This window comes from Acanthisitta chloris, unplaced genomic scaffold (assembly GCF_000695815.1).
Source record: "Acanthisitta chloris isolate BGI_N310 unplaced genomic scaffold, ASM69581v1 scaffold4899, whole genome shotgun sequence".
NCBI classification, from domain to species: domain Eukaryota; kingdom Metazoa; phylum Chordata; class Aves; order Passeriformes; family Acanthisittidae; genus Acanthisitta; species Acanthisitta chloris.
Window position 1 is genome coordinate 25,065 of NW_008692966.1, and position 23,017 is coordinate 48,081.

Consider the following 23,017-nt stretch of genomic DNA (forward strand, 5'->3'; position numbering starts at 1 on the left):
TTCACATTAAATCTCTAATGATAATTTGCCACTCTGATAAGGTATACGAACAATTTGTCATTTTCAAAGGTCTTTTCAGAGTGATCCATGCAAATCCCGTAGTCACTGCTGTGGTTTCCACACTGTTCTATGTGATCTGTTGTTTGCATATATATAAAAGGAATTTTAACTATTCCTAAGTATTTTTATAAAATAATTTTGCTTTTCATACTGTTTGAAAGTATTTGGATAAGTTGAGTGAGGAAGTGAGAATGGTCTTTGATATTTGTAAATATTGTTCTTCAAGTGTTTGGCTTTCAGTGGAAACTTGGGAAAAACTTGACCATGTTAAAAACAGCATTAGCATTTTAGTTAGAATGAGATTACACAAGACATAAGAATAATGCTTTCATTTGTTAGTTAGCAAGCAAAGAGTAAAAAACAAAAAGTAATCATTTGAGTTCATCTACAGCAGAAGTGTTCTGTCTGTCTTTGGCAAAATAAAAAAACCCAGCCTGGAAGAGTTCAGTTTTGACCTAAAAAAATCAAACATTTTACTCTGGTGCTGTTTAACTCTTGCAACTCCCTGTGCTTCACCTTGCACAGAATACTCTCCTCCTCCCCCTTCCAATAACTATGAACTTGAATCTGTCCTCAATTCAAAAATAGTTTTCTGTCCCCTGACTTTTATCAGGTCATTTGGTTTTAATCAAAGGAAGGACAATCTTCCTCCTTATATGAGAAGTCATGCTGAATCTGCCTTTGCTGCATCCTCATGTGACATCTGTCTTCCCATGCTCCGTTAAGTGCTATTTTTTTGCTTGTGGTTTAAAGACCTCTAGGAATGTGACTGGCGTAGGGGTCTGATAAACCTTGTTAACAAAAGCAAGTTCAGATATTCTTTGCAGGCATTTACATGCATGTAATTTTTAAAGATCAGCACCTTTGCTGGAAATCTTGGAGTACAGTGATAGTTCAGACTGGGGCGTAGAACAGCTCAGCAAAGATGAGTGGGTTCCTAGGATTGTTTCTTTATGGGAGTCAATGGGAAGACAGAACGGTAGCTTTTGCAAGAACACAGCAGCATGAAGGAAAGGGCAAGGCAGAAGTTAATATGAAAAACAAGGAAAGGGGATAAGGAAACATGAAGTATGATTGAGTTTTGTGAAGGTTGTTCATAATAAGTTTAGGACAGAGATTGGTGAGATCTGTTTGTTCAATCTGCGCATAGACTCAAGGGTAGCACAGAAAGGAAGGGGTTTTGGTTTTTTTCTTCACATGTTCACAATCAAGTAATTTTGTATTTATACAATGTGGAATGCTTACAGTATATAGAAAATAGAGGGGCAAACATGCTTTAAGGACAGTTCAGGAACAAGGCATCTTTCCATCTCCCTTTCCCCATTCCCCAGCTGCAGGCTTGAACATCACTTTGTCAAGTTACTTTCTTACCTGTGGTTAAAGATAAACCTAATAATCACTGTTGTTAACTAATGATCCTTTTATTACTGAAGAAGAAGGCAAATAGAATAAAATAAAGCAAAAGGCATAATCAATCATCAGTCTCTTCTGTGTGTCTGTCTATGGAGAGCCTTTGACAGAAATTATTCTCTTGAAGGTGGGCCTTCCTCTGGTGGGGATGTTCATTATGAGAGTAGTCCATGCTGCTGTTATGAAAGGTTATTAGAAGAGAGACCTGGAAAACATCTCTGAGTTGTCCTTGCCTTACCTCCCAGCCCATCAGAAAGTTAACTGAGGAGAATACGATGATTTTGTCAGTATAGTACTTCTTCATGAGCAATTGAGACAGTGCAGAAACAACCCTGGATAGGAGGGATAGGGTTTTGATCTTGGGGAGCCCAGATTTCAGGATTTAGAAAAAACATAGCGAACAATACATAGGTTTGCAGTGGATGTGAATGAGCTCTTAAAACACTTTTCACCTATCATACTTGCTTTATACTGTTAATACTAAGTTGCTTCTAAAGGGAAAATATCAAAATGAGTTGAGCAGTGGATTAACTATGTGGATTTGAATGGACTGTGCCCTAATGTGCTTCGTTATGAGGAGAATCGGCCCAGGACAGAGGATGGCAAGAAGCATCTTGCTTTGGGGGTCCTGGGAGAGGCAGCAGATCAGTCACTGGTATGCTGGGAGCTGTAGCACTTACGGGTAACACTGCAGTTGGGAAAGGGGAAGGAATTTTGACTGCAGAGGGTATGAACTCTGGCTCGTTTGTCAAGAATAAGGTCATTGCCTTATGAATTGGCCGTAGGTAACTACCTTTTAACTAAGCTATGCAAAACTGAAGAATGTATTTAAATATTGCTCAAAAGAAGCCGTTACAGAAAGCCTTGAGGCAGACTAAGTAATGTGTAATGATCTTAAATTCAAATTATAACTTGCTATTTCTGTCTGTTTAGTCCTACTATTGTCTGCTCCATTAGTAGAGTCTTAACCTGTGTAGCATTTCACATCAGGTTATTAGGAACTTAAATTAAACTAGTGTTTCTATGGCCTGTAAACATTTTATCTTCTTGCATGGCTTCCGAAATTCATTTCTCACAAGTAGTGCAAAATCTTAACAATGCTGCTCTGTCACAGAAGTGAGGATGTGTTATGGTGTTATTTTTGGTCTTTGCTTTTGCATACTTCCTGCTCTTCCTTTGCTTATGAAGGGCTAAATGGACAACAATGGATTACAATGTGCCAGAGAAAGCAAATGTCCGGGTTTGAACGTGTCTGTGATTTCTTCCTTCAGATACTCCTTGACATAGCAAGCAACACTTTTAAAGGAAGTTAAGCTTTGTCTTGTCAGATACCAGCAGTCTGTCACCTCTTTTTGGCTCTGCAGTGTTGTGAGATTATCTTTGGACTATTCTCCAGTTTCAGTGTTAATATATATTCCACCACTTTCTATTTTTTTGTCTTGTTTGGTTTGCTTTTTTGTTTGTGTTGAGGTTTTTTTAGTTTTATTGTTTGCATTTTCAACCATAGTAGTTGTCCTAATGGAAGATATTACCTGTACCTGCAGGTCTCAACCTGGAAAATGTTCAGTGCTTCTTAAATGCAGTATAAACAATTTCTTATTAATAATTACTAAAAGTACCCCTTAATTATGCCAAAGGCTACTGAGAATTCAATTTTTTTCAGACTGTCTCCATATTTGTCTCTTGCCAAACTGTCTTTCACTGGTCTAGCAGTCCAGCTTTTAAAATATTGAAAGAGTTAACCAAGTTAAATTTCAATTTAAATTTTCCATCTCAACCCTGACTTTGGCAGGTGATTCTTGTCAGAGTTCGGTAAATTATTTGAACTTTGGCAGGTAGCTAATCAATTGCCCAACTGTTGTCTGTGTAATTACCCTGACCCCACTTTTGCCTATTGTTTTGCCAGCAACACCTCTTGCCAGCAGTCCCTGTGGAATGGGTTCCCTGCTGGGCTAATTGCCTCTAAATTTGATGCTCCCATTACCCTGCCAAGTTCACCTCTAGTCATAAATTGCTTTGTGACAGGCTTTGACAAGACTAAGTGTAACCTGTATTCTTGTTCATGGATTACATTAGAAATTAGTACAGAAAGACCATTTGAATCTGTTTTGGAGTGGAAATTGGAAATAGCTTTCTCATCCTGAAAGCAGTTCTCCTGCCCCATTGCATTAAAATTTTTACCAGCCTTCATCTCTCTTATGGTGAATCCTTATGTTTCCATGCTATGTGTTTTGACTATGTTCTTGACTTCTGGGAAGGCAGATAAGGATGAGAGAGTTCACATTCACATAAAGCAGGTGCTGGGTGCAAGCCTGAACTGCCTTTTGGCATGGTTAGTTTGAATTCTCTCCAAATGGCCACTAAGATCTCATCTTACCTGTATAGAACAGTTAAAATTTCAAGTTCAAATTCTTCCCATTAGGTTGGTGATATGAAGTAAAACCCACAATCATTAACAGGAACAAATCCTTAAAAAAATGAGCTGCAAGGATGTGTATGTTAAAGTAATTATTAGAGAGGGGTGTGTGTGTGTGTGTGTATATATATATATATATATACACACATCTATATATCTATATCTGTTTATCTATCTATATATATATACATCTATATATCTATCTATATATATCTGTCTTTTGGGCTCAGGAGAAACAAGGTGGAGTTAATAAATGTTTTGCAAATAAAGTGGTGTCATTCTGACATACCTTTTCTGTCACTCTGACAGAAAGCAGATATTTAATTTTTTACCTTGAATGTCTCATAATTAAATAACAGAGTTAATTTTGATAAGCAGTCAAAAAGATAAATGTGAGCTCTCCTAATCTTATTTCATAAGTATCAGTGAAAGCATAAACCTCTAAAATTACAGTATGTATTATAGTATTATAATTAATGATTTTTACATGAGTTGCATAATCTGTCCCCAGTACAGAGGCTAGTAGAGCCATAAAGAATATATCAATGCCAATATAGAAATTTACCATCAATCATATGCTGTATGTACTTGCTGTACAAGGCTAATATGATTTTAATGTTTAACTGCTTTTTAAATGTGCTTTCTTTGCATACTGAGGCTCTAGTTTAGAAAGGCTGAGCACCTTCAGCATGTGTGCACATATATATTGAAGAAAAGCATGTCAATATTTGATACCTCTCACTAGTGTAGCTGTCCTTAACATGTGTATGAAATATTGCTCTTTCTAACTTACTTGAATATAAGAGGTTGATCCATAGGATTCACATCTATGAAAAACTCTGTTCAACTAATGTAAACTGTTGCCGTTTTTTTCTCGGTTATCAAGTACTAACATAATATACTGCCTGTATGTATAGCCCATATCTGTTTCCTTGACTTATATTGTGAAAGACAGAAAAGGAAAGCTTGAAGTAATATAACAAACTTTACTATTTTGGTAATTTTTATGCAGTTTTGCTCTTAGCAAAAATGTATTTGAAATGTTTAACTCATGTAAAATGGTGTTGTTTATAATGAAAGAAATAGTGCTCGTAGGAACGTTGAATATAATATCCAATATCAACATACAGTGCTGTTAGGTATAAAGCTGTTAAATAGCTGGCTATATTCACATGATAATCTATGAAATGCTCTAATGGTTATGCATTCAAATTATTTGTTCTTTCTGCTTTTCTGCTTCAAATAGCTTTGCACATATTCCCAATCAGGAATAAACTATCCAAAACTTTCATGGTACTGCCTGAAACAGTTCACAGGCATGATAGCCCTGTGAAACTCAGATGTTTTGATTCGTAAGTTTTACTGATGATCTCTCACCAGGATGTTTATTTCAGCATAGTATTGTGCTAGCTAATGTGAATAAATCTTAGTTTCAAGGAGGGATGGATTAATTTCCAAATCGCATTTTGTGATTTTTCCATGCTGTTTTGCTCAGGTGTATTGCAGTCCATCTCTGACGTGTTCATGGCTATTCAGGTTTGAGATAAGAACAGAACATTAAACATCCCTGAACAGCATGCTACTGTAGGGTCATGTTAGATACTTGGTAGCATGTGTGAGGGTTTGAGCACTTTTCTCTGCTTCCTTGCAATTTCTTTTCCTATCTAAAGCGCAGAGGTTGCTTTGCTGTGTGTACAAACACATATGTGCTATGGTTAGCTACGCTTCAGAAAAAACAGAAGGTGGTCCACACATAAAATCCTAATGTGGAGATGTCCATACCAACCTGGGAATGTTTTCTATGTTGTCCGAAAACCTGAGATATGTGTAGCTCCAAGGAAAAAAATGTTTTTGGTAGAGGATTTTATTCTTACATATAAAAATAGTTAAGGGCTTCTTTTTGATAATGTCCCCGCTTTGTTCTTCTTCATGTAGATTTATATGCTTTCCACAATGCCATATCATGTTGTATGTCCCTGTGGTCCATTTAGGTCAGCTGTCCTGACTGTGTTGCCTCACAGCTTCTTGTACCCAGCCTCCTTGCTTATGGGGTACTTTGAGAAGCAGAAAAGGCCTAGACACTGTGTGAACATAGCTCAGAAATAGCTAAAACATCCCTGTTATCCACACCTTTTCCAGCACAAATCCAAAACATAGTCCCATACCAGCTACTAGGAAGAAAATGAACTCTCCCAGCCAAAACCAGCACAAACAGAAAGAATGATTGGCCAGCTCTGAGCAAAAAAGCATCTTTATCTTACATGCAGATTTTCCTTGCTGAAAAAGTGACACTTGGGCTTTCATTTGGAATTGATTATGTGTGTAATCCAATTTGCTCTATACCTTTAAAAATTATTCTTGTTTGAATCTTCTCCTGCTTTCTTGGTCATGTATCTTTTAACTTAGGTGTAAAGCTATTAAAATAATATATTTTTATGTGGGATAAAATTATATTTATTTGTTTTATTACTGCATATGTTTCCAACATACCAGTACAGTCATGCATTCATATTGCATTTGGTGTGTGCTCTTTGAGCAATTAATCCTCTAAGTCCTCACTTTTTCAGATAAGGCTCTGACATTAAAATCAGACTTCTAAAAACCTAATTATAGTTAGTCTAAAGTGTTTTGCAGTACAGATAAAGACCTTCATTTTTAAAAATGCTTAAATCTTTTTGTTAGTTTTGAGAAATTTTTATTTTTGGCATCAGCAGAACCAATAGGTTAAAAAGGTAGTTTTGGCAAAATAGTGACTAACAAGAACTACAAAACCCATTTAAGTTACCTGTCAGTACAGCTGCAGAGTGCTGGCATTTCTGGCCCTGGGCAACAAAGAGAATGTCAAATCAATGAGTTAACTTATTTGATTTACATTCACATCCCTTGAACAAGCTGCTTGAGTGCATTTTACTATATGAAAGTCTATCTGAATGCCTCAGCAATACTGTATGTCTTCTGTATAAGTCCATTAATACTTCAGTATGTTCACTGCTGGAAAATTCCCTGAACCTTTGAGGTTTATTCCTCATAGGAGAGAGTAAACTTCAGAATAGAATTTATTTTTTCTTAGTGTTTCAAAATGTTGTTTTAGAATGACAAAATGGTGTATTGCTAAAACATCTTTGTATTTCTCAGCAAGGTGACCCAAATAACAAGGATCACACACTGCTCTAGTAATAGGCTGCTAAATCTTAAAGATTTCTTAATGCTGTTTGTCAGGCTGTGCAGTTCTGCAGCTGAGCACGTTTTGAAATGGATGCAATGAATATTATGCAGTCCCTTTTGGGATTCGGTGATTTCAGAAGAGCTGCTCCCCTGAGTGTAGTGCTGCTTGAACACATAAATGAGTGTGGTGTGTGCACTGGAAATGGTAATGTTTGAATCCTAAGGAAGCCATGGATTTTTCTGAAAAGTACTTACAAACTCAGTAGCATTTTTCTGCTGGCTTGTGAGGGACAGAAGGAAATCCTTGTGTTCTCTTGGCTGGTTAAAATCCTTTCCTGTGTTTGTAGGGGTTTTAACCTCTCTTTCACTTGGAACACAGGAGGGAAGGGAGTGTTTTTAACAGAATGGGACTTGATGGTGAGAAGGGGCCATGCTGCCAGATGATGGCAGCAAAATCCTGCTCAGGAATGAGAGTTTGTGTAATCCTTCAGTTTTTGGGACTGACTTCTCTTCCCTCCCCCGCCCTTTCATAAGGAGAGCTAAAAGGGATGTTTTTAAATACTTCAGAGATAATAGAGCCGTGGGTGCTGTTAAGGCATTAATTCCAGTAAAGCAGCATCTCGTTAAAATGCATCCTCTAGTTTATTAGCTAACACATGCTGTTTGGTTTAAAGTTTTTAGTGCGTTTGTCTTGGCTTTGGAATGTAACAAGCTCACCAGTTACCAATTTACATGCTTGTAAGCAAAATAAAAAAACCTGAATTATATCTCAGAAGTTTGAGTGTGCTGAGTGTACCCCATTCTTAACATCCGAGTAAAAGGGCATTCATCACTTCCTGCCTTCATATTGCCCAGAGTGCTGCTGGAAACATGCTTTATAAGGCCTTTCTGTTCATCTGCAGTAGCTGACTTAATTTGTGCCATTGCTCATTTTGTAGTCTACTGCAAAATTTTAACAATGATTTTATATCCTTTTCCATTATGTCACTACATCACCACATCCAGCTTTCCCATTCTGTAAATTCAGATATTCTGTCTTATTATTGTTGGGGGTGTTATTATTGCTCTTTAAAATAAATGCCAAAAATTCTCCCCAAATCCTGCAGTAAAATGTATGTAAGTACACATTTGTTCAAGTCACAAAATATTAACAAGATTTAAGAGAGATTTCATCTTTAGCTTGAGCTTCCCTCAGATGTAACCACTGAAGAAAGTTAAGATATACATTCTTAATTAATTTTATTCCTTGTGAAACTACTAATGTCTTACCAAAAAAAGTGAAAAGTTCCTCCTCTGTGTTTTCTCTGTGTTTCCTGTGTCTGGATTTGTCACATAGTTATCCAGTCTTAATCTGTCTATCAGTGGCATATTTCAATCTTCTTATATGTGTTGAATTGCTTTTTAGTTTGTTATTTGGTAGTACAGTTGGAAACTGTAAATCGTCTGCTACTTAGAAAAAGCAACATCCACAAGTAATGGTTTTAGTCTCAGTGCCAAATTGTGCAATACTCTGGTCAGACTAGTGCTGGCAGCTTTCTGGTGGTGACTTAATGAGCAATGAGCAGAGATGTAGTAAGAGGCCTGTGTGATTGAGGAGTGAGATGGCAGGAAGGCCATTTTAGGTGAGAAGGAGCAAAGCTGCTGAGCTGGTGGTAGGAAGACATCAGCAGCGACACTGGGTAACGGAGATGCCACCAGTGAGCTGTTGATTCAGTAGTCTCAACACGAGTTCAGACAGCTACGTTTGAGCCACAAACCAACTGTTTTGAAAGGACACAAAAGTATGGGCGTTTGGAGTTACTGCTGTTGTTAGCAGTAGCTGGTTCTTGAACAACCAGGTCGCTCGGGTCTTGGTTCAGCAAGTACTTTGGATGCACCTCAGAGCAATGCCTCAGAAGTGATTGCTTGTTGGATGAGCAGGAGGAGAGATTCCCAACTTTGAGCTGCCCTCTGGCTCTTCTTCAGATGTCACAGTCATAGTGCTTACCACCACTTAAGGACAGCGTTTTAGGGACTATTGCAAATAGCTTTTGGCTATATTGTCATTGTGGATATTTATTACATGCTGTTAAGCTTTGTAGTGACCGATACAACTGTCGTAAGCGATCTAGTGGGATCCTTCTGGTATTGTGTAAGTGAGGACCAAGAAGAAGGTGCTTTGTTATTGTGACTGTTGTGATGTTGGTTACAAGTTTCCCTGACCTTTCTCCTATACGCAGGTTAAAATGAAATTTAGCCAAGACTTGCAAAACAGCTTTATTAATAGGTAATGCATGGTGGCATGCCTATATAATGAGCTTACCATGAGAGGTGTTCAGGCTCAAGGCTAACTAATCCTAACAAAAGGGATGATTCAGGCTGGTTTATATTTGAATGACTCAGGCCAGGTCACCAATTGTATAAGGCAAATATCACAGACTAATCAGAGAGGGAGAAGGAAGATTTTTTTCAGTGCTATATGGTTATACTAAAACATTCTCTGTGTTACATGATTGCTCCACTAGCTTATATTTACTCAGTGTTCTTACAAAATGGAATTATGAGCCAGAAAAAAAAAAAAATCCTGTTTTTATATCCCATTATCCATAGAGGGTGCTATATAGCTTTTGAATTTGATCTGCACATGTTGTATGTTTATCAAAGATATTTTTAGTTAATAATTTATTATTCAAAATTTAGTTCAATTATACCTTTGCTTATATTAGCAGTGCAGTTTACTGTAGTAGATCTTGATAACATTAATTTGATTCTGCAAATTAACAGATTTTCTATTTAACAAAATTCCATGTTATATTGTGATCAGCTCTGTTATAATGATTTTATGATTAGAGAGTGCTTGCTTCTATTTATATATGGTAATAAATTTATAAAATCTAGCTTTCCAAACACCACCATCACATTTTTTACTGGTATTTGCTGTCAGTGTGATAGTAATGTCACCAGATGAGATGTACAATTTCTAAGTAGCTGTGCAAGCAATTCAGCATCAGGGGGTAGCAAGTGAATCTCAGAAGGAGATTGTGTGGAAAATAGGAATAAAGAGGGAAAAACAGCAAACAGGAGCTGAAGGAAATGGAAGATGAGGTGAGAGTAAGAAGATACAGAGAGAGGAACCTGATGAAGGCCAGATGACAGATTCTGATTTTGGAATTGCTGCTTTGCTAGCTCTACCTTCCCAGCTTCTCTGCCTTAATTGCCTTTTCAGGCTCATGAAGTTTCAGACTTTTTCCCCACGGTGTCCCAGCTGCTTGTGGACTCTTCTGCCAGTTGCTGGTAGGTGGAGATGTGAATTTCTTCTGTAAACAGAAAACAGACTTTGGGCTATCTTGGCTCTTCGGTTATCTTCAAGTCTGGTGGGAGATGATATGATCTCTTAAGTTTATTCTTGGAAGAAGTCTTACGAGTAAGAGATTTCTGATTTCTGAGAACTAATAGACTCTCCTGGTACTCTGCTTTGTGTGTCTCTCTGCCATTTTCATTTCTGTCTAATGTGGGGAAAGAAGACATGGTTTGATCTAGAAATACTTTTGTCTTTTGTAGAAAGGTAAAGATGCAGAAATGTAGTGAAGATTAGTTCTTCATCTAGGAAGGCATAATCATCCACTGTTCTATTCCTCTGCTGTTTTGCTGGGTCATCTTTTGGGCAGGAATTCCCAGGCTAGTGTTCCTGCATAAGCTGGGCGACACTCGTCTTTTTCCTGTTGTGAACAGGGAGTCCCAGGGTTGCACCCACAATGACAAGGAACAGGATAGCTCATGCGGAGGAAACAAACAAACAAACAAAAAATATCCATTGCCTTCCTTCAAACTGGACAAGGTCACCCTTGAGCAGGACACTTCAAAATATGCAAAAGACATGGCTGTCTTCTCTAGTCCGTATCTGTGGGAATCTTACTCCTGGGAGGTATGCCTCTAGGCTTCCTCCACTTTCTTCTTGCCTAAATCTTCTGGTTGTGATCCAGGATCTTGGATTAGTTCCCGTACCTTCTGTACTGTTTTGATAATTACTGCTGACAAGGTGCTAAACAGGATCCACAAAGGAAATGGTTCTAATGGAGGGTTGCCTCCTGGCTGGGACATGAAGTGTGTTGTGTTGGATCATGTCCTCATTTCCCAGTACTGCCCAAAGGGAACATTACAGCTGTCCTGACTGTGGAGCAGATCATGCTGCTGTCTGTAGCAGGAGGAGTGGGGAGTACAGAGGAAACCATCAGGGTCAGGAGCATGGGGTGCTCTAATTTCTACTCAGCTGATTGCTCTCCTGGAGTGGCAGGTGGTGAATACCAGGTCTGAAATCCAAGCCTGATAGCAATCCAGGCTTTGAAAAAAGAAACTGCCTGGCTCAGAAACCAGAGCCAGTGTGGCTCCTCTGGTGACATCCTGGGACTGCTGGTGTTCCTGTTGGTCCAGGCAGATCTAGCAAATCCTGGAGGGCAGAAGGAGAGTGTGTGTGTATTTCAAGCTATTGACATTCTAAGTAATCCAGACATTGAACCTTATCCCAGAATAGTGCTAACCACTGCAGCTGAAGTTAACAGCCAGTTATGTGCAGGACAGCCACATTTTTAAAGCCATAACAAGAGTTACATGGCAGTCTTTGGGAATTGGCAACCAAAGGCAAGGAAGGTTGAGTTAACTAAAATTAATAAGGTACCTTTTGGGGCAAGTGTAGGCTATGCAAGAGAAGAGTTTTAATCTTTGCACTGCTGTGGGCTTCCTGGCTGACTATAGGCAGATTGCTCTAGTTTCTTCCTGCTTGTCTTTATGGAAAATAGGAACAACAGTGTTCTCAACAACAACCTCGCATGAGCACTAAGGTGCTTTCACCACTTGTAGATACAAAAGTAGTAAGAGCCCAAGGCAGGCATCCAGAAGCAGGGGAGTAATGAGCTTGGAGCAGGGTGCCTCGTATAAACACCATTTGGAAGATAATAAATAAGTAGTATTCAAAATAGATCTCTTCCCCAAGTAACAATTATTTCATTTCAATACAGTTCTGGCTGAAACCCAGTCATTCGCGTTGTGGTAACACATCTCTTCCGCAACGCTACAGGCAGTGTTGCTGTAAGTGCAGATTTCCTCAAGTGTTTAGTGCTGTACCTACAACATAAAGCAGTAAACCTGAGAAAAAGCAATAAATAGTGTCTTGCAGAGGCTCGCCCAAGGTGAGCTTACTCTCAGTACAGAGGATACCTGAGCTAGCCTTATGTGAATTAGCTCATGTATTGTTGTCATCTTGCTGGGCCAGAAGGGAGTTCTTGTAGCCTGAATTCTCAGTAGGGTAAATTAGTACTCATGAAATTCAGTGCAGGTGAAACCAGACTAGCTGGGTACCTAAGTGACCTCGTTGGAAAGCTGTTCCAGGATTCCTGCAGTAGCTACTCTGAAGTTTTGCTCTGTAGATATGCAGCTCTAAACCTGAATTATTGTCAGTGGACAGAAAAAGGCATCGTAGGTGTACCTCTCAGGATGAGAAAAACTGTGATTTGTTTTTCTGTGTTGGATGTAGTAAACCAAGTATATCTGAATTTGGGTGTTAACTGCTTTGTGGGCCTGTGGTGGATTTCAGATATGGAGGTAGCAGCTTCCCACGTCCTGTGAGCCAACCAGTAGCGTAATTGCGCACTTTCTTCTGTAATGTTTCAGAAATACTAGGAAAATACTGCTGCTTAAAACAATCTCTTTCCTTTGTCTCCTCTGTGCACAGTGAAATACAGTTCAGCTCCTCTAGTACTACCACTTCAGAGAGCCAAGAACCCTCTTCTGGGGATCAAGCCGTGAGTGCACTTCAGCAGCAGCTCCTACTAATGGTGGCACGAAGGACCCTTTCAGAAGGCCCACGGGTACATTGTACTATCTCAGTTTCTAGCAACTTGATGAACTGCTCTATAAACAAATGCTGCAGACTTGTTCCTGAGACAGTTTTGTTGATTTTTCTGTATTATTGTTCCTGATATTGCTCATGTGGGAGAAGACGTGATTTATGTTGATGGATGCAACTCAGCTGTTTTCCACTGACACTGAGTAGTGTCCTAGGGGAGTACTTTAAAGATTCCTTCACCCAAAAAGTTGATCTTCTATCTTCAGTCTTATTTCATTTGGAAGAGGACACAGCTGTTAGGATTTTAGAGATACCACCAGATTTTAATAGTATGAAGTGTTTATTCCAAATTGATTACTATCATAAAACCTCATGTCTGGTTTCGTTTTTCTGAATTGGGCAACCAGACTCTTGGATGTCTGTTGTGGAATATAGAAGCCACCTCCTCAGTGCAACTTGTAAAAGAAAAAGGCCCTCAGACATGAGGACATGAACTTCACAGTGTTTGCGATCTGTGACCAGTAGCTTAGGGCTGCAATCTGTTTTTACAATTCTTTTTATAATAACTTTAACCTTCTGTCTTCCACAGCAAATTCTAGTTTGATATGTATGAATAACATTAAAATGACAGTTAATTACTTTTCATCTTAGATTTTGGACAGGAAACTAAAGCTAGAAGCTACTTGCATAAAGGAACTATTTTAAATTAAAAATCATGAAATTGTCTTGAATTGTCTCTCTCAGATTTGGACAGTGGCTTCCATCTAAAGGCTCAGTTCTTTTCCAGATATTTATAATCTTATAAACTGCCTGTAATTAGAGAACAATTGTCATGCTTTTTCTCTCTTTTGGGAAAATGGCTCCAGTAAGAAGTAAGATGTATTGCTCAAGGTCACATAGCAAATTTGTAGCAAGGCCAGGCAGTAATTTCAGAGCTTCCTGGTTTCTGAATTTATTTTTTTTATTAAACATGAAATTCTGAGCTTACACAAGTCAGGAAAAGTTTTGTCATTGATTTCCATGAAGCTAGATTTTCAGGCTGTCTCTGACACCATATAAATTTAGGCAGTGATTTTTTGTTAGCCAATTTTTTGATAGGAGGCACAGTTAGACTTTAGTGACTTACTTGCTCAGGGCTAGTCAGAGAGTTTCTCAAATGCAGCTCAAAAATCTGACTCCAGCGCAAGTACTGTAAGCCTCACATGGTGGACTTCATCCAAAGGTTACAGCTCCTCAGGAGCCAAAATGATCACTTATGCACTCAGCTAAATACACATTGGGCTGTTCTGAGAACTCAACAATTAGATCTTTGGGTACTTTTAATGGACTCTTTGCCATCATATTGATTTTTTTATTTAGTTATAGAGAGCTGTCTACATTAGATGAGTGAAGTTAATGATTGCAGTTGTCTGAGTTTCACTTTAGTTTCTGTTGGGTAATAGGACCCAAGAGAAACAAAACTGTGCCAGTATTAGCAACTGTAATATTTTAAAACATGTTTTTGCTTTAAAAATGCCCTAGCCCCATATTTAAGCTACTTTTTAAAGCAGTCATAAAAATCTTAACATTTGGATTACTTAAGCTACTTTTAGATTTTAAAATCCATGCAGTGAAAGGATTGCAATAAGTTTCACAGCTTTTAAATAACTTGGAATTGTTAATAAATGAAAGAATGCTGAACAGTTCAGTATCCCCTTGCATGTCTCAACGCTCAGAAACAGGAGTGAGTTATTGTTCTGCACTGATAGCAGCTGAGCCCCCTGAGCTCCCTGGCCCTGTATGACTGCCCACTTTTAGTCAATTGGAAGCTAGATAAAATGCCTAAACTTGAATTTCTTTCTCTGATACTTATGCTGACCTGTTCCACTTTGTGTTTGCCAGCAAACTGAGGATATCAGTGAGCTGTTTACCAACTGATGCATAGCAGTACATTAAGTTACATGTAAACTATGTGTAAAATTCCTTTTCATGGAAAGTGAAGATGATAAATTATTATGATAATCTGAGAAAAAGTTTAACAATTCCTTTGTGCAGGTGGATAGGTTGTTGAAAAAACTGTGGTTTGCTAACAGTTACAATTCAAGATGATGATCAGTTACTTCACACAGAACTCCTGTTCCCTGACTAGGAAAGTTAATCTAACATAAATAATTCTAATGTAGACACTGTCTAGAGTTCCATAATAGGTATATTTGTTGATTAATTGTTTCTAAACGGGGAGGGGGAGTAATGGAGGGAGAAGGGCTGCCAAGAGGAAGGTTGAAAACCATTAGACTTCAGTGATTGGAAATCTCAAATTCTTCTTGAAAGAAAAATGATTTCCCCCTCCAGAAAATCAGTTAATGGTGTACCTTAGAAAGAAGTCACTGCTTTGCAGAGGTTCTTTTGTTCTGTTGTCTAGCTTTGCAGGCTTGGCTGATTGTCTGTAGATAAGCCTCCCTCCCTACAAGTGTTGGTGAAGGAGTGCAGGTGTAGAGTTGGAGGAGAGCTGAAATGCCATAGTTCAAACACGCAAGCAAAGGCCTTAGAATCTGGCAAAAGCAATATTCAAAAGGATGGATTTATGATTGTGATAGTAAGATTAGAGACTCTTAAATTAGTTATGTTTATGTTTTCAATTTTTTTCTCCTCTTGAGGAGGCACACCTAATGTGGTATTCAAAGCATCTCAGGAACAATAAACAAAGCTGTGTTCTGGAAGGAGAGCTGATAAGTCATACCTCTAGGCCTTAAAGCCTACTTGAATTTTTTTTGTATTTAGAAACAATGTATGTTTTTGTGTTGTGCTGTAATCAGCCTGATAAATAGAAAAGTCTTCAAAAAGGAACTTTAGACAAGGACTGGATGGGGACTAAAAAATAATTATTTTTAAATGAATATTTAGTATTCATTTTTAAAGTATATTGTCACTGTTGGGCTCCATAATTGATATAGCTTCTGTCCTAATTCTGTTTCTAATTTAATATGAAGAAAATAAATATGCTAATATGCTCCCACTATCCCTTTCAGGAAAAAAAATTAATCTGATACTTCATGTAAATTTGGCCTTTTAAACACCTGTTTTGCTGGCAGCTGCATGTTGGTGTGAGAGTTTTGTGTATTTCTGTTTTGTTTTTGTAGCAACCGAACCAGGACCCTGAGGATTCTTCGTGTTCTTCAGCACAACGGAAATTGAACAGGCAGTTTTACAGATTCGTTATATTCCCTGGCAAATGGATTAAAATCTGGTATGATCGTCTTACCTTGTTGGCACTATTGGACAGGTAAGCGGTTTTTTCTGAATGCTACTATGTAGTGTTACAGTGAGTGACTCCACAGGTCCATAAAGCAGCATAGACCATGAGAGAAGGAAAAAAGTGAGCATTGTGTTACTGTCATATATTCAGGTTGAGGAGATAGATGCACTTCTTCTTTAAACTGTGAAAAATTTTTTTGTTTAGAGTTGGTTTTGGTGATTCTTGCTACCCTTCATCTTCAAGCAGAGACTTTGATTCATGTGAGTACCAGGCTTGTAGAATAGTCTGCAATTTGACTCGCAGCTGTTAGATCCAATGGTTGTGAGCTTTCTGATGAGAAAATCAGAACTGGAAGGGTCCCAGAGTATTATAAACCAAGTACCCCAATCTTTAAACAAGGAAAAGAATTTATAGAGTGAAATTCAGGAGATCTTTTAACTGCTGCCCCTGTTCCAATTCAAGTTCATTTGTTTGGAGCAAAATTTGTTGTCTTGGCATCTCTTCTTTTTCTAGTCCCTCAGTTTCATTTGGCACTGACTCTACAGATAGTACTGTTTGCTGTTAGATCTCGTGGTAATCTGCTGGACTGTTAGGACCTTCAAACATGTTAGCCTACATACCTACTGGTTCTCCTGTCTCTGCTTTTGGAGGGTGCTGGGGCCTCTATGCTAATATGGGCTCCACAGCAGAAATTTCAGATGACAGTTTTACCTTCTACAGTAATTAGACTACATATCAGGGAGCTTAAAGTCCAGAGCAGATACACTTATCTGTGGTGCCTTATCTCTGTGTTTGAATTGCATAGAAAACATCTGCTGATAAGCTCTTTTGTTAAAGCCTGAATATTAGCATTGTTTTTTATCTCAGCTTCCATGTTTTAATAGAATAGATAAAACGAGTAAAGCATCAGATGACAAATTTGGTCTCTCATCCAATTCTTTGGTGTCAGACTTTTATTTTTCATTAATGGAATACCTCATTTCCTCATTTAGAAGTGTTTGGGTGTTTGGTTTTATTTGTGGTGGGATTTTTTTGTTTGGTTTGGTTTTGGGTTTATTTTGATGGGGTTTTTTGGGGTTTTTTTTGGGTTTTTTGTTTTGTTGGTTTTTTTAAAATTTCTTTGCATTTTTAGAAACATACATTTTTCTACATTAAAATCAGCTACATTGTGGAATTCTATTTGGGAAGTGAGATTGGAGGGGAGATTAGACTTCAGTGTGTATGCCTTTTTTTCTATATGTTTTAGTAATCGTTTTGGCTAAGGTTTTTGGCATGGAGGCGAAATATTATTGAACATGGAAATGTAGTTATGGGAGCAAAACATCAGATTCTGTGAATTCTGATAGCTGCAGCACTGGCAGTTCATATCAGCTACAAATGCACCTGCCTTGCTCTAATGAATCTATAAATATTTGTATTTCTCCAACACTTTTATTCACATAGGACAGAAGATATAAAGGAGAATGTATTTGCTATCGTTCTAGTAGTTCTTGTTTCACTTCTTGGATTCCTGACTCTGAATCAAGGCTTTTGTAAAGACATTTGGGTGTTGTTGTTCTGTCTCGTGATGGCCAGCTGCCAGTATTCCCTCCTGAAGGTAGGATGCAAGTTCATAGCCAATTGCTGATTTCTCTTCTAACTCCTGTGATGGCAAAATCCCGTGAGCAAACTTTGTTTTCTGTTTTGTTTTTAGAGTGTTCAGCCTGATCCTGCTTCACCAATACACGTAAGTCTCAGCCAGTAAAACAAGTCTTTCTCCTTTATTATCACTTGTGCACTGTGAAACAGTTGGCTGTGAAATGCAGGTATTAGTACTTTGCTTGCTGCTTAAGGTGATTTATGAAAATGAAAAAGATGTCTGTGATTTTGAGCCTTTGTACTAGGTTTAATTATTTTTAAGCTACTTGCATTTATCACTCATATTAGAAAAGTGCTTCTTGTTTAAGCTAAAATATGCCATAAAAGAAATTCATCAGGACTAGTTTACTGGTGTTCAATCCTCTGGCATCAGACAAGGTTTTTCTTTGCTTTCCTTTAGAAAGAGTGACTGAAAAGAGCAGAAATTCCAGATTAGCAGCTCAATTGTTGGTCAGTTGGGTATTTATTTACGTATTTTTGAGATTGGTGGTTTATTTTCTTTTTACTTTTTCAAATCTGATATTGCAGATGTATATATCAATAGTGTTATTAGTTCATCAAATGGCACAGATTTTTTCCCTTTGTTACAATATGGTCACACTTTCCATGCTTGTGTGCTGAAGAAATGGCCAAATCTTTGGGTGAATGCAGACTGTAAGGATCCTTGTTGGTTAGTGTTTATCTGTTGGGTATATTTAAGACATTGAACTCTGATGGTGCCGAGTACCTTGTGAAGAACCAGTTCCTTGCATAAGTCTATGCTCATTATAGGACTGGTTTAGGGACATCATCCTACAACTGCAGCCTTACCACTCCACCTATCACTGTCTCAGCATTTTTTTTATTTGTGGATCTTGGAAGACATTTCAGTGGTCACAAGGTCTCTTTCTTGCTTTTATACTGGATGCTTAGTTGCTTGTGATTTTTATTTAAGCTCTTTGAATGTTTTTGAGGACACTGTCTCTTCCCTCAGGGTTCAAAAATGGCATGTTGAAAAACTTCAGGTTTGCTGGATCATTTCCCTTTGGCAGGGAGCAATTATTTTTGAAGGCTTAGAGGCTAGAAATACAGGCCAAACTTGAAATAACGTTATTTACAAATGTGTGCTACACACCTCACCAAGATGGATTTAAGAAGATTCCCAGTTTCTTTTCCATGCCAGTTATTGTAGGTTGAATGTATGGTGGGTTTAGTTACAGTGCATTCAAAGGAAATATCTGCGTAAAAAGTAGGGAAAACTAATAAACAGCAACTTATGCATTGTAGAGTAATATTTTCAATATATTAAAAAAAACTTTTACCTCAGTGAAAAGTTGGGGGTTTTGGTGATTGAAATAATATTATTTGTAAGTTCAAATGGTATGTGTCTAGATGTAATAATGTGAACTGTAATCAAATAGTTTGCAATTAATCTGACATTAGTAATGTGTACGTTTGTTTAAAGTTGGGTGGCAGTTTATTCACAACTTAATTATAAACCTATCTAGCCCATATTTTTTTATAGTATTAAACACAAAGTAGTGTTTAAACAGAACATTTTTGGTGCAGAATCCAGATTTGGATTTTTGAGTCCACAATACCATTACAAGTGTTATTCACCATGTTGTATTCTGTAAGTCATGCAGCAGTGTAGTGAAGTAACAATAGGTGCCTTCCTGTCTTCTGCATGCTTTCCTAAAATTTTATCAGGGATACGTTCTTGCAAACTTTTTGGTGCACCATAAAAACTCCAGTGGAAATAAAATTTATACAGTTTTTCCACTAAGGGTTTCAAAGGTGGGAAGAGTTATCATGCTAAAATAGAAGATTACCTATTTTTACATTGTATCTTTTTAACACAATGAATATTTGTAGAGACTTGCTTGAGCTAGTAAGCACCTCAAAATAGGACAATGAGAAGGCGAGAAAACTCTATGTACTATTTCATAATTCATGTGACTACATTAAAATTAAAGAGAGTAACATCTCTTGATGTTAATGTAAGTATGCAGAACAGCAGAGGGATTAAAGAATGATCTGTACCACACCCACAAATGAAAATGCAGATGAGATTTTTCAGTGTGAAACAAACCATTGCGAGCCACAGATTTGCACACTGATTTAAATTCTTTGCATGGATCCGTGAGTAGTCGCCAATGCTTTGTTATCCATACCTGCCAATGAGGTTCCAAACTTCTTCCCTGTCTCACATGCAGACTTTGTTACTGTTTGATGTGACTTTGTCATCTCTAGCCTGTACCATTTTGAAAGACTCTGCCTTAAATACTATCCAGTGAGTTCAAATGACCTGAGATGTTTAAGCATTTGTTCTGAACTCCTCCTGAGTGGCAACTTAATTATAAACCTATCAAGCCCATATTTTTTTATAGTATTAAACACAAAGTAGTGTTTAAACTGAACATTTTTGGTGCAGAATCCAGATTTGAAATTTGGAGTCCACAATACCATTACAAGTGTTATTCACGATGTTGTATTCTGTAAGTCATGCAGCAGTGTAGCGAAGTAACAATAGGTGTCTTCCTGTCTTCTGCATGCTTCCTGCTGTTGATGGAAGAGCTGGCTGACTAAACCCTGTAATGTCTGGTAGTCTAGTACATTTCTGCTGAAGATTAGAATACTCCTGGCCCCCTATACCATGCTGTGACAGCTAGGATCTTCACATTGAACACTGCATATTGTCTGTATAGTGCCACTGTGGTAAGGGATGACTTGCAGTATATAGAGAAGAGCCTAACTCAGAATGTTTTGAATTTTATATTCATTTATACTTACTGAATTGTGATAATAGTTGTGTTTTGATCAGCTTTGATGCTTTAGTTGCAACTTCCCAGGTTGTATGGCTAATCCTGGCTACTGACGTTTATTGTTGCTGTAGGTTTAGTACTGTTGCCTGCTATGAGATTAATCTAAATTTTCTGTCAGCCTATGCTTTAGCCTTTCTGTTTTTTGGTCCATTGGAAGCTGGTGGCCTTCAGGTACTGTTCACACAGGGGTATATGATTCTGGGATGGTGAAATTCACGAACAGCCTCCTCACTAGAGTGGTTGGGCAAAGAAGATATAGCCCATTCTGAATGTGAGTTATGTTTCGCTGTTAATAACCTGATACAAGAAAGTTGCCAGGGACTGCATGGTATTAAATTCAGAGATCCAGGAGATCCTTGCCATGTGCATTTCAAGGTTTTAGATAAACCTTAGACAAGGTTACATGTAGTAAATGGCTATGTAGAATGATCAGGAAACCTTGTCTGTAGGTCATTCATAAGACACCTGTATAGCTCAGGACCTAGCTCAGGTTTACAAAGGCATTTGAGCTTGAAAGATTGCAGTCATGCCCTTAACAATCTCTTGCATAACTTCATTATCTCGGTACCACTACCTGCCAAAGCAAATAGCTAACTCAGCTGTGTAGCTATCATAGATAGTTTCATAAATCCCATAAGGCACTTTAAAAGTATTTTTAATTTGTCTCTGTAAGCTTTTCTGTAGAACCCAGCACATGCACATTTCTTTTTATATAAAGCCTTCTGTCTTTTTCCTCTTGCATGTGTGTATCCAGAAACAACAACAACAAAAAAATCTTTGGCTCTTTGTAAAATTTTCCCATCAAAATGTTTTGCAGTGAAAAGTGCTATTTTACTAAATGGAAGCATTTACAAAATTGTTATCCTCTTGTTGTAAGTCTTAATATTTTTATCAAAATATGAGATGTACCAGTACTGTGTTGGTAGGATGTGAATGTGTTTCTGAAACGTAGTAGTGAGAAACAGGGACTTGAAAAAGCCAATAACATTATAGCAGGTAGTATTTGCTCACATTTTGCAGCTTTCAGAAAGTCTTTGGAAGCTGCTTCCTCTACCCTAACTAGCATTATTGTAGTTAGCATGGAAAGAGCGATTGAATTAGTCTATTCTATCCTAACTAAGATGGAAGGGACCTACAGTGATCATCCAGTCCAACTGCTTGACCACTTCAGGGCTGACCAAAAGTTAAAGCATGTTGTTAACGGCATTTTCCAAATGTCTCTTTTAAACACTGACCAGCTGGGACATCAGCCAGCTCTCTAGGAAGCCTGTTGCTGTGTTTGACCATGCTCTTGGTAAAGAAATGCCCCTGATGGATGCAGGTTAGTGGCATTCCCACATGTCCTATCACTGGATACCAGGGAGGAGATCAGCACCTCCCTCTTGACTTCCCCTCCTCAGAAAGCTCTAGAGAGCAATGAGGTTGCCCCTCAGCCTTGTCCTCTCCAAACTAGACAAGCCCAAAGTCCTTAACTGCTCCTCATAGGACATTTCTTCCCACCCTTTCTCCAGCTGTGTTACCCTCCTCTGAATGCCTTCAGGGGCCTTCACATCCTCCTTAAATTGTGAGGCCCAGAACTGCACACAGTACTCAAAGTGGGACTGCACCAATGCTGAGTACAGCTGGATAATCACCTCTTTTGACCAGCTGGTGTTGCTGTGTTTGGTGCACTCCAGGTGCAGTTTACCCTCTTGTCTATCTGGGCTCACTGCTGACTCCCACTGAACCTGCTGCTGACCAGCATCCCCAGGTCCCTTTCTGCAGGGCTGCTCACCATCCACTCCTCTCACTATTTATACTTGTGCCCAGTGTTACCCCATCTTTGGTGCAGGATCCAGCATTTCACTTGTTTAATTTCATCCCATTAGTCATTGCCCAACACTCCAATCTATCTAGTTTCCTCTGCAAAGCCTCCTGTCCCTCAATGGAGTCAACAGCACCTCCCAGTTTGGTGTCACCAGCAGATCTGTTAATGGTGCATTCAGGTCCCACATCCAAATCATTGATAAATATATTGAACTGAGCCCAAATGAGCTCCACTGGTGATGGGTCACCAGCCAGTTAGAGTCCTTTCTAGTACAGTTCTTTGAGCTCCACCCACCTTTCAGACAGTTCTTCACCCAGAACAGCATAAACTGCTTTAGAAGTAAGAATTAAATACACACTGTAAACCTAATGGAGTATGTTAATGTTCTATGTGGAACTGCAGGTGTGTGGAGCTAAACCTCTGGACTTCTAGTCATCAGCTCTGTCTTACCTAACTGCCTTCAAATAATTACCACACAAAGATAAACCTGGGTTCTGTAATTCAATAGATAAGACAAGAATGTAGCATCACAATAAAATAGACTTTGGTCTGGAGTGCACATCATTGTATAAATCATTAAGCAATTGTTTAGATGCATATTTATTATTTTCTTTCCCTCATATTTAAGATAAATGAAGTGAAGTTTAAAAAATGCCAGAAA

General features: G+C 38.2%; 1 protein-coding gene across 1 annotated transcript in view; it reads left to right on the forward strand.

The window, feature by feature from the left end:
• PCNXL2 (pecanex-like 2 (Drosophila)) overlaps positions 1-23,017 on the forward strand; it is a gene marked incomplete at its 5' end in the record, with an annotated part of 148,871 nt that overhangs the window by 18,133 nt on the left and 107,721 nt on the right. The window contains 4 exons of the mRNA XM_009082871.1: positions 12,759-12,894; positions 15,992-16,134; positions 17,551-17,704; positions 17,801-17,833. Coding sequence (XP_009081119.1) covers positions 12,759-12,894; positions 15,992-16,134; positions 17,551-17,704; positions 17,801-17,833 — 466 coding nt within the window. The remainder of the gene's footprint in view (positions 1-12,758; positions 12,895-15,991; positions 16,135-17,550; positions 17,705-17,800; positions 17,834-23,017) is intronic.